The sequence below is a fragment of the Crocodylus porosus genome, unplaced genomic scaffold (genome assembly GCF_001723895.1).
Source record: "Crocodylus porosus isolate Cpor-Errol unplaced genomic scaffold, CroPor_comp1, whole genome shotgun sequence".
Classification (NCBI taxonomy): domain Eukaryota; kingdom Metazoa; phylum Chordata; order Crocodylia; family Crocodylidae; genus Crocodylus; species Crocodylus porosus.
The window spans coordinates 36,619,037-36,631,371 of record NW_017728886.1 but is presented as its reverse complement, the minus strand read 5'-3'; the positions used below and the strand labels follow the sequence as shown (position 1 = coordinate 36,631,371).

Sequence of the window (12,335 nt, the reverse complement as noted above, 5' to 3'; positions counted from 1 at the left end):
ATCATTACCGGATTCAGTAAGGCAGGTAAGTTTCTTTCTCCAGATGCTGTGGGTTTAAATAAGGCTTTTCTATTCTCTTAACAACCATTTATTAAACATATCTTAATAACGTATTAAAATATTATGAACTGTTTGTAAGTATGCCTTTGGTATAAAATATGACTGATGTTGCAGTGAGCCAGGTGAGCTGAGTTTCTCTATGGAAGTGATTGTGGAGCCTCTCCTACCTTTCTTGCCTGCCCCTAGATATACTACTGCAAAAAAGACTTCTGTTTTGTAGCAAAAAAATAAGGTGACATCTCCATCAGCAGCACTGCCACTGTGTGGCAAATATATTCTCTGAGATACTGCACAATGGCCAGCAATTTGGTTTGGGTATACTGTGTACATTGTTGTTCCTGCTGATGCAAATACACATTGTATGACACACTCAAATTTGCTTGGGCAGATTTATAACTGGTTTGATTGGAAATTTTGTGTGGTTTTGACTGTTTTCCCCTGAGTTCCATTTTGATTTGGGGGTTAATTTGAATGTAACACAGAAAATGACAGCTTTTACAAAGGCTGGCTGACCAAAACCTCAACGAAATGTAATATAGTAATATTTTATATATGTCATTCATATAATTAAGCTGCTCAGCTCAAATCTCTGCTCTTTCTCTTATTGAAGTACATTGTGTGTCCATCTTGAATACTATATGATAGAAGTCTACTAGAAGTCAGTGAAATTCATGCCAAGCTCTGCAGATGTACTGGAACTATGAGAAGGCAGGCTGACTTCAGCAAGCCGGCTTGCATTCCATGGTCAAAGACACAAGGTTATGTGATTTATTCATTTAAGAGAGAAAATAGTCTCCCTTTAAAAATCCCACCATAACTCTGAGAGTCAGCTTTGCTAGTGTCTGCACATTTCCCCAACTGACAGGACATAACTACTGTTGTCAGTGTAAATCAGCCAAGTCACTGGGAAGCTGTTACTAAAATAATTTTTCATAAATCAGTGCCATTAAATACCATTAGTAGTGTCTGCAATAAGAAATGGTGTACACAGAGATTACTGTACTTGTTTCTACAGTACAGCAGGAATATATTGCCCTATATATTGCCCATGCAGTTATGAAGCCTGATTGTCAGAGGTGCCAAGCATTTAAAATTCCAAATTAAATTGACAGGAATGGGAGATGCTCAAGATCTTGAACACCAGGTCCAGAAGTAGCCAAAGCTATGCACACATATGTGAAAAGGTTGATGGCATCGCATTAAAGCTGCATTTTTCAAAGTTCTGTAATAACAAAATAAAAAATGAGAGAAAAAAAAGTTTGGCCAAAATTCTTCCGGGCCATTTTTAAAACAATTTTTCACTCAGCGAATGGAAGTCTCCCTAATAATAAACTTTCTAGCAAGTGCCTTGCTTCTGCATTTTGTGTTTCCTGTTAGAAGTAAAATTATCCTTTATAACTGGATTACTCTTTACCTAAATTACCTTTTGCACATACATTCTATTACTCATACACTTAAATGGCAGTTTCCAACTGTGTAAATGGCATTTTTGGTACTTATGCACTGGTTACAATTATATTATCCCTGTATTAGGTGGACATGTAAGCCTAGGCACGAAGACTGAGCATGCTCAGTAGGCTATGCACTGGCCACGTACGTGCCTCGTTATGCTCAATGTAGATACCCAAGTGTACATAAGACATAAAAACGTAGCTTGACCAAAAACCATGACTAACTGGAATCTGGTTCTGGGGGAAGAGGAGGGGAAGTGCTCCCATGTTTAGCTTCAACTGAGTGGTGAGGGCACTCACTCAGTAAGGAGGAAACTCACCCTTTAGTCATCAGCTCATAGGTTCTTGTCCTACTGAGCATGCTCAATCTCCATACTGAGCATCAGGGGTGACTGGTGCCTCCTGAAGGGGCACAATTTGGGGGTGGGCCAAAAGCCCCATATCCATTCCTATACTTCTGTGCCATGGCTTAGTGCCCCCATCCCTTTCCCCGCCCCCACTGCAACATGCCACTGGCCCACACAGCAAAAGAACTGCCCCGTCCTGAGCAGTGCCAAGTTGGGGGCCAATCTCAGGGGAGACATGTGCCCCCCCCATGCTTCATCTACCAGTTGTGTGTGCTGAGCATGTCTTACATGTCTTAAGTGTCCATAGTACAGGAGTAATAGAATTGCAATCTGTGGATGGAAAATGGCCATTTAGGTATACAGTGGGAAACAGAATTCTGCCCTGGTGCCTTAATGTAGCAGACCATAATGGTCTTTTAGAAAGGGGTGGCATCTATTTCCCCTAAGACCTGCAAAATGAAGGTAAGGCAAGGTCCTGACCATGTCCTGTAGCCAGCCATGATTTGAGGGTTATAGAGCACTGGTAGGTTCTTTTCTGACCCTTCTTTTCATCAACTCCTACCCCCAACTTCAGGAGAGCAGTGGTGGAATTCAGCCTAGTCGTGCAAGGAAGGGGAAAATCTCTACAGCTTCTTGATATGAACATTGCCTGGCATATCCATTCCACCCTGGGAAGTACTATGCCTGTGGTGTTAATGTTGCTGTAATACATAGCTGTTCAGAAAATGACATGCATTTCTGAAAACAGCTTGAATGTTTCCTTAGATCATTTAGAATATGACTTGAATTGTCAGAACTGAGACAAGAAGGGTATGTAAAAGAGGATAAAGAACAAGAAAAAGCCGTTGAACAGAAATCAGAGAATCAATGAGTCAGAAGGGACCTAGACAGATCATCTAGTCCGACCCCCTGCCATGTATGAGGTGTTCCTGCTATGTACCCTGACATAGATCACTTGCACTTTAAAGATGAAAAAAAATACATGATTTATTGTCCTGTATGTCACGACTCTCAGAGAGATCGTAAATAGGTGTCAGGAGTCAGATTTGCCCCACCCTACCTATATGGTAGGTTGGGACTCCCTACTAGATGCAAAGGAAGTTCTGAGCAGTGTTCTATGGCAGAAACAGAGTCCTAGTATGGACAGAGTTGAGAACTGTGCAATAGGTGATTAAGGAACCAAGCTCCTCTCTCAAGAGGGCAAGACACAACTTTGCAAGGGTCCACTTCTTGGTAGGTAAAATTAAATCTTCATATTTCTTCCTCTACAGAAGCTTGTCTTCTCACCAAAATTGATTTACCTCCCCAGCCTCTTACTGATTTTTCTCCCCCAGCACTAAAGAGACTTGCATTCATTCTATTACGTAAGACATCATCCTCATTTTACAGATCAAAAACTAAGGCAGAAAGGGAAAAAGACATTAATTAAGGCAACTGAAATGTTCCTTCCCACAAGTCTGGCATTTAGGACAGTCTCTACAAACTTGGCTTCTCCATTCATGGTTATGGATTTAACCACTGCATTGCAGCAGAGATGATACTGAAAAGCAGCACTCGTGAATCCACATTTTGAACTATCTGCAAAGTTCATGTATATTTGACCTAGAGGCCACACTTTGACCCATTATATAAATAGGAACTCAGCTGTGAAATTCAGACCTGCATCAAAGTTAGTATCCTGAAAACAATCTTTTAGTTATGTTCTAACTCAGGGGGTTTGGTTTGATGTAACCTTTAGTAACATAAGAACTGTAGCAAAGACGTGTGGAATGTACACCAAAATTTGGGCACAATCTCACAAGACTGTAACAGATGCCATGCTTCACACAAGTCCAAAGGTTTCAGATCACAAAAGTATTTGTGACAAAGACTGTAGCTTATGAAGTGTTTACTTGATAATGTAATGTCAAATGCATAAGTAGCGTATCTCTAAAAAGAGTAACATTTAAGATAGAGGCTAACGATTGTTATCCTGCCAAACTAATAATAATGAATTAATATTGTTTTTTTCATGCCTGGTGGACAGAATTCTGCTCTTGAACTAGCACAGGATTAGTGATACAAATGAACTGCTTTAATTAAAAAATGGTGTCATCCTTTACTTCAAATAGCAAGCCATAACTCCTCTGTGCCTATTTATCATGCAACCTACAAAGTTTTTGTCAGTTACACACACTTGCCAATCCTCCTCTCACTATTTTAGTTAGGAAACAATCACTTTTTAATGTAAGTCATAAAAGATTAACTATAGATAAACTCTACTTTTGGCAATAAAAGTCAAAATCCTGATCAGTAAGGAAACTAGCTAGATCTTATGAAAAAGAAAATAGCGAAGTTTATTTTTCTGCCAATGAGTTTTCTGTTTCTACTGATTTCTTTCCAAGACTTAATCAGGGTCACTGACAACATTAAACAGAACATAATAATTACATTATCCAGTTCTCCAGTGTAGCGACAGAATAATGTACTCATTGTAGATTAATAGAAAGCAATGCTTGCAGTTGCTTGACAGATACGATGCTACTTATTGGAGTAATTTACAGTTCTAAATTGTCATCTGAATATATTTGCTCTTGTAGAAATCCAAAACCAAAAGGGATTTTTCTTTTAGCAGAGATGAGTGAGTCACTCTAAAGAGTAATTTTTGTTTTTAAAAAAACAAACAAAAGAGCTCTCCAGGTTTTGTGGTTCAATTCTTTCATTTTAACTAGAATCTTTGTGCTTCTGTTACAAAGAAGTGTTATACAACTTCCTGGAGTGATCAGGCAGCCAAGCCAAGCTGTAAAGGTTTATAGGATTGTGACTCATTTGTCCTTATATACAAATATTTTTTTCTGTTTCTTGACTGATTTCTGTAAGCATGAGGCCCCCAGAATCCTGTATAAAGGGCATATAACTTATTCCTTGTGGATTGCTTCCCACAGGAAGGGAAGGAAAGAAAATGATGATAAAGAAAATCAAGTACATTGAGACATACAACACATACAGCACCAGCAAGGAGAATTATTTCATCCCTGACCAAACTCTGAGACAAAAATTGTCTTCTCCCTAGAAGTCACTGACACTAACTTGCTTTAGATTTACTTTATTTTTTTCAATTTACTGCTTTTAGGCCTGTTAGACATTTTTGCTATTTCACTGAGAAGTTGGCCATCTTCCCACCATATCCTTGAACAGAACTCTTGGCAAGCCATGCAAGTAAATCTAAAGCTAACTACAAAGAAAGTTCCGACAACTTGCCAGTGTCCAAGAAAAACTTCAAAACTTGTCAGCTTTTGGAGTTCCTGCTGATGTCACCCTGGAAGCACAGACTCATGGTTGTGGGACTATATCATAACTGATATCTTATAGCTTTTCACAGGCAGCAACATATGGAACCAATGTTGGCAGAAACAGATTTGACTGATTATATGAGAAGACAGTTCACATGGCTGATTTTAAAATTTTCTGCTGCAATCACTGTATTATAGCAAAGAGGAGTTAACAATTATAATGGACATGAGTTTCTGTGGGAATATTATGTTTGGCAAAGAATGTGGTTCTGTTATACTTCCTATCTTTAAATACTTTACTCAGCCTGTAAAGAATGAGAAATAACTATTGGCTGCTGGGGTGGGGTTCAACAACTCAGCAAAAAACTATGTTTATCCTGCCAAAGGAACTTTCATTCGGACATATCTGAGTGCATACTTGGTAAACATGACAATTGCTTCCTTCTGTCCCAGCGACTCATGAATGAATTAGACATGGAAATACACATGATAATCATTTGCATCTTATCATCTCCAACAATTCAGACATCAGGATTATATGAAAATAGGGTTGGAAGGGACTTCATGAAGTCATCTGGTTCAGTACCTGCTCAGGGCAGAATCATCCCTATCTAGACCATCCTATGCAACTGGTTGTCTAACCTATTCCTGAACTACATAAGCGACCATGTTATACTACAAGGTTTGAGCATACTGGTGCCTCAAAACATGAAGAGCACCATACCTGCTACATGTAAAGCAGGGGGACAAGGGCTGTCAGTGTTCCACTGCTGCAAATGTTAAAACTCACTCAAATGATCCAGGGAAGCGGGCCATGACCCCATTACAGAGGAAAATAACCTCCTGCCACCACCCAGTCAAAAGAATTTGACCATGAGGTAATATTCCTTTCTGATCCCAACTGTAGTGATCCGTCTTGAGCAGAAGGGGAAGACCCTGTAACCAGGAGCCTCTGAATTTTAGTACCAGGAACACTGGCACACTCAACTCAAAATCCTCAGCTGTGGCCACAGCCAATGCCCAATGCTTCTGAGGAAGATGAGGAAGAAAACCCCCTGACACCTGTAGCAACAGGTGTCAGTCTGACAGTGGGCATGTCTAGACACGCATTTAATCTGAGATCAGTTTACTTGTGAGTAAATGCTCCCGGGAAAGCATCTACATATGCAGCGAAGTGGAAGCAGATTTCCTGCTAATGGCAGCAAACTGCTCCCGCTTTCCGGGGCCCTGCAATGGGTGTCTGCCACAAGGGGGAGCTCTAGGCTCCCCCTGGTGCTAGCCCAGAGGCTGGCAGGGACCACTGGGCCAGGAGACAGTTGTCTCCTGGCCAGAGCTGGGACATTACACCCTAGGGGGCCTGCCTGCTTCCTGGGTGGGGACAATGTCCCCCTAACCCAGCAGAAGGGAGCTCCTGGCCCTGGCTCCCCATTCAGGGGCAGGGGACATGGGAAGAGCTGCATGTCCCAGACCCCTGCCTCAATCCACCGGTGGGGCAGCTAGCAGCTAGCTTGCTGCTAGCTGCCCCACTTGCAGATCGGGGCAGGGAGTTGGGACCTACCCCATCCCTGCAACTCTTTCCAAGCCCCATGCCTTGATCATGTGATTAGGGAATGAGGCTGGGCTCTGCCTTTGACCAGGACAGTTCCCAGCCCCTGCCCAACACGCAGGGTGCCAAAGACGAGCTTTGAATGCTTTTTTTTAGTCCCTGGAAGTTGCTTCTGCAGCATGGTTCAAAGGGAAGTGGGTGAAACTGCACCCTCTAAACTTGTCCCTCTTGGTATATAACTAAATATAGTAAATATACTAAATATAGTATCTACAGGCAATCTATCGGCAAAAGAATTAGAGCTCCAGTGCTATCCCAGTATCTTTATAGAGTAGGAGGATCTGGAGACTTTTAAACCATCAGTTAAGTAAGGGATTTCTATGTTCTATATATTATCTGAGGTAGGTAACAGTTAAACTAAAGAACGCATGGAGTCACATTAGAGCTGAGACTGGAATGCACAAATCCCCCGTTCTCCACCTTGTGCTTAGTCTATTAGACTAAACTGCCTCTTGCACAAGTAAGAGACTTTTCCTGTTGCTCAGAGACTACAGCAGTAGTTCACCAAAGGAGATGGTTCATCAGCAGGTATACTAATATGAATAGCATTCTTACCTATTGTCTCTCTGAAAGATGCTTTCCAACCTCCAGCTACTTGAAAAAAGTCAGTCTTAAATACCAGGAGCAAGTTATTGCTGGAGCTCTTAATAGTTGGAGGAAGCTCTGAGCCACAGAATTTGCCAAGGACTGGAGTGTAGATGTTCAAGCCATCGTATAGAGCCACATAATCTTTGTAACAGGAGGAAGAGGCTTCAAGATGGAAATCATTAAACCTGTAAAATGCATTGTGGGATTAGGATGCACTGGTCTCATTTTTAATCAGATATAGTATTTTTTTAAGCGCCTGGGAAAATGCCTATTAATACCAATGACCAGAGCCAGATATAGTGTGGGCAGCTACTGTTCAAGTTTCCCTCTTGGGAATAAATCAGGGAAGATACTTTGCCTTTCATGATAAGAGGAAAAAATGTTTTAGAAACTAATAAGTGCATTCCCTTGTGGCCAAGTACACTTATAAGATACCATGAGTTGTCTGTGAAACTTGGTAACCAGCTGCAAGCACCCCAGGAATGGGTACTCTTTATTTCTATGAACAATATAGATCTTGCATAGTTTTGAAAGTCAGTTTGATATCATTTACGCAACTAGCCAAATCAATCATTGTCTTCAATGCCCATACTTGATAAACACAATGCAGCATCAAACTCCAGGCCGGCACGCAACAACCTGGGTTGATGATCATATATGGGCACATGACAACATCCTTAGATGGGCATATATATTCATAGATCATAGGAAAACAGGGCTGGAAGAGATCTCATAAGGACATCTAGTTCAGCCTGTCTCAAGGCAGGATTATTCCTGATTTAAACCATCCCAGCTAAACGGTCTATACAACCTGCTCTTGAAAATTTTCAAGAATGGGGATTCTTTCTAGCTAGCCTGTTCCAATGCTTGACCACCCTCATAGTCAGAAAGGTCCTGCTAATCCTGTGTTGCAGCTTGAGACCACTGCTCCGAGTCCTGTCCCCTATGGCAACAGATCATAGTCTATCTTCATCTTCTCTATAATTGCCCTCCAGGTATTTGAATCGTATTATCAAAGCCCCACTCAGTCTGCTCCTCTGCAGACTAAATAATCCTAGCCCTTTCAGCCTTTCCTCGTAAGTCACGTCTCTAATCATATTTGTTGCTCTCTGCTGAACTCTTTCCAATAAGTCAGCACTTTTCTTGAAATGTGGGGCCCAAATCTGGACACAGCACTCCATGTGAGGCGTCATCAGTATTGAACAGTGAAGAATCACTTCCTTTGATATATATGAGATGCTTCTCTTAATACAACCCAGGATGTCTTGATGTCATTGGCTTTTTTGGCAACAGGAGGACAATGTTGGTTCACTTATGGTCTATTGTAACTCTGAGGTCATTCTTCTGTACTAACTCAGTCCTAACTGGATCCTATTTAGTCCTTCCCTGGTCTGTATCTGTCCATGCATTGCATCTGGAGTGCAGGACTTCGTATTTGTCCCTGCTGAATTTCATCTGTTTAATTATGGATTATTTCTCCAGTCTATTCTAGTCATTCTGGATGCTAGCTCTGTCCACTAGTGTGTCTGCAATTCCACCACACTTGATGTCATCCATAAAATTGCTAAGTGTACCCTTAATCTCATTGTCAAAATTATTAACAAAGATGTTAAACAATACTAGACCCAGGATAGACCCCTGGTGAAACCCACATAATGCCTCCCCCCAACTAGACATTGAGCCATTGATGACTGTTCACTAAGCATGATGATCCAATCAGTTTTGTATTCATTTTACAGTAATTTAATCTAGTCTGTTTTTGCTTAGCTTTTTAATAAAAATGTTGTAGGGGACAATGTCAAAAGCTTTGCTAAAATCAAGATCTCTCACATTCTCCCAACCATAGAGCCTGTCACCTTATCACAGAAGGAAATTACTGTATTCTACCACATAAACAGTTTTTCATAAGTCTGCCTGTACCTCATGCTAGGTATTAACACCATAACTTTTATTCTGTAAGGGTGCCTGCACATGAGCTGGGAGGCTTGATTAATCAAGTCTGGTAGAGCGTGGTAACTAGCACGCTCTACCCAGCCTCCGCATCTTGTGCATCAGCCTCCCCACACTTGAAAATGGCGGCGGGGGCTTTTTAACTAAAGCTTGTTTGATGAGCTTCACGTAAAGTCTCTCCAATGCCATTCTGAAGTTCAGAGATGCTAATACACGAGACTCTTTGGGTGCTTTCTTAGAGGGGCTCTCTCTCAGAGCATGTCCTTTCCCCTCCCCACCTAACTCCAGCACACGTGTAAGACTGCCCTAAGTTTTCAGCAGCAAAATCTATGGCCATTTTTGAGGAGGGACAGTGCACATAATTATATCATTTCTGGAAAGAGCCTATTATTTGAATTGAAAGGAAAAGAGGTCATTAGTTTTCCAAACAGGATTTTTAGTTATCTTATTCTTAACTATTAATAATATTATTAACACTTAAAAGCAATGGAGTGGTAAAGATTAGCCAAGAGGACAAAAAGCAGTTTAGGAGATAACTTAGTTCCTTTGCAAACCACAGTAGTAAGCTAAAATTAAAGTGATGTCTTAAAAATAACAAAAAATTGATGGTAAGACTCCACCAGTCTTGAAGAAGTTTGGTTTCTATGGAGATAATGAGGGTGGGTTCTGTTTTCAAACTGGCATTCCTTAATTCTGCTTTGAGTTCTCCATTGGAAACGGCAAGGATTTAATGACTTCTTGGGTTTACCAAAAGCCTTTTTTAAAATCGCAACCGAAGACCTTTCTATCCCCTGATGCGAAAGTGAACTTGGATTACATACTTGAGGGCCACTACTTTGTTGTTTCCAACTGTGATGTGGTATGAGCAGTTCATATTGTTGTGGTAATCAGTAATTGAATGGGTAGGGCTCCTGACTGTGCCAAAGGATCCATTGAAGAGGCCACCACAAGCTGCAACGACAGCCAAAAAATAAATAGTCCGGATATGAATACATGAGTAAAATACATCGATAGGGATAGTTTTACAGTTCTAGATACAGGCAAAGCAAAATTCTTGATCAATTAAAGCTCATAATACTAGGTCGTGTTGGCATGTTGATGTCTACCATCCAGTGATGTAAAATGAACTTACATGGTTTGGGTAGTTTCTGGTCAACACATTTCTCCCTCTCACATTACGTACCCCGCCCTCCCCAACTTCAATGATTTCATGTTTTTGCATTTAAGAATATAGGCTAAATCCTGACACTAAGGACCCTAAAAGGGAGGGAGTAGGCACCATAGAGCCATGTGAAGTGTTTGCATGCCAAGTAGTGTCTTGAGGAAGGGGCCTGAATCTGCTCTGATTAGGATGGAGCTTCTCGGTGGGTAAAGAAGTTGGCTAAATAAGGTGATTGGATAAAACCCTAACCCCTCTAAAATCAAAGAGAATTTTACCACTAATGTGCAATCCAAATTTCAGATCCCATCTCTTCTGAAACTGCTTTGCTTGTAACACTATCTTTCCTTTCCCCTCTGCTGCAGCTGAAGCATTATTCTGCCCCTCTGACTCCTCTTGGAGTTCATTAGTCAGTTGTGGAGTAGGAAGGCTATGGGAGAGGGGAGGATTCTTTAAGCTACTATGTTTTTTCAGTCTGTTCCCAGCTGTCAGTCAGCTGCATGGAATCCACTACCATTTCTTAAAGAAGGCACTGAATAGATTTAGAGCTACCTCTCTGACATCAATTCCCTATATGACAATATAGCAGTGGATAGAATCACAACCTCTGCCTTCGAAGACAGGGAATAGTTGAGTGATGGTGTATATGCAATATGGCTAAATCAGGGCAGAAGTAGTCAAGTGTGTGCAGCTGTAGAATTAAGGGTCCCATTTTGCTGTTGTGGTTTTCACACCATGGACACTGCTTAGGTCAGGATATGGCTTAATGTTTGTTCCCAACTTTAATGCTCAAGAGAAGAAATGCTATTATAAACCTGGCTCCAAACTGAATTGTTAGCCATGCCCTTTACAATCTTAATTTGCCAACAGGCTTTCTTGTATCCTGTTGATAAACAGCCCAAACCCCCACACAGCCTCTCCAGTTTTAAGGACTAGGCACTGCCTTAGCCACTATCCTCACAAAGAAAATTGCAAAAAACACTTGTGAATGTACAACGCCTCATTCTGCATCAACAACTATGCTTGGGAGTCTTTTTGAGCACCGAACACTGGAATGTGGACAAATAAGAAACAAGAGCTAAGAAGATAAAAAGTAGTATTCATGCTAAGCTAGCAGAGGGAAGCCTTTTCCATTATTTTCCAGCAAACAGTACAACCAGAAGGAAAAGGAATGTTAATTGCTAGAATCTGCTTTGTATAGAGTAACAAACCAATAAAGCTGTAGTTATACTTCTCAAATGTCAGAAGTCACAAGTCAGATAGCAGCAGCCAACTTGAATAAGTTATGAAGGTCCTTTTCATAAGTAAATGCACATTGATAACCATCGGTGCTATACTGTCTAATCTACAGTATCAGGACAATTAATTTTATATAGAACTACTTGATCTTATGCATTTTGCTAGGGCTATTTTGAAAATGAGAGCAGTGAGGGAAACTCCAGAGGCACTATGAGCACGTGTTTGCTTCACAGATGGCAAATGAAATGGGTTTTCAAAAACAAGAAAATATGTAAATTAATTTTGAAAATAGATTTATTGATGGCTTAATATTAACATTCCTATTGTCATTTCTCTTTTTAATACACATTCCTTTTTATAAATGGAATTGTATACACTGAAATGAAAAGCATATTTAAAATCTGTTTCTCATTTAAACTATGGCCAAATGACATTACTGTCTGGGAGTGCAAAGGAATCTTTGAGTAGGTGTAGGTGTAACTGGGCCCATTTTATGCTGCCGGTGTGGAAGAGGGAGCTCTTAGTGTAACTGAGAATCAGGCCCAAAGTTTTGCCAGTCTCCTGCATGCAATAGCAGTTGCTCCTCAGCTAAATAAACTGGTGACATTTCTCTGGAGCAACATTTTAATTAAAAATAACATGGCACAGCTGAACTCAGTTCTC

The 12,335-nt window shown here is 40.8% G+C and overlaps 1 protein-coding gene across 1 annotated transcript in view; it reads right to left on the bottom strand.

The window, feature by feature from the left end:
- The window catches only part of CUBN (cubilin), a 251,865-nt gene that overhangs the window by 19,653 nt on the left and 219,877 nt on the right, over positions 1-12,335 (bottom strand). Inside the window, exons 58-59 of the mRNA XM_019532506.1 lie at positions 10,096-10,225; positions 7,292-7,509 (exon numbers count right to left, since the gene is read on the bottom strand). Of these exons, the coding sequence (XP_019388051.1) occupies positions 7,292-7,509; positions 10,096-10,225 (348 nt within the window). The remainder of the gene's footprint in view (positions 1-7,291; positions 7,510-10,095; positions 10,226-12,335) is intronic.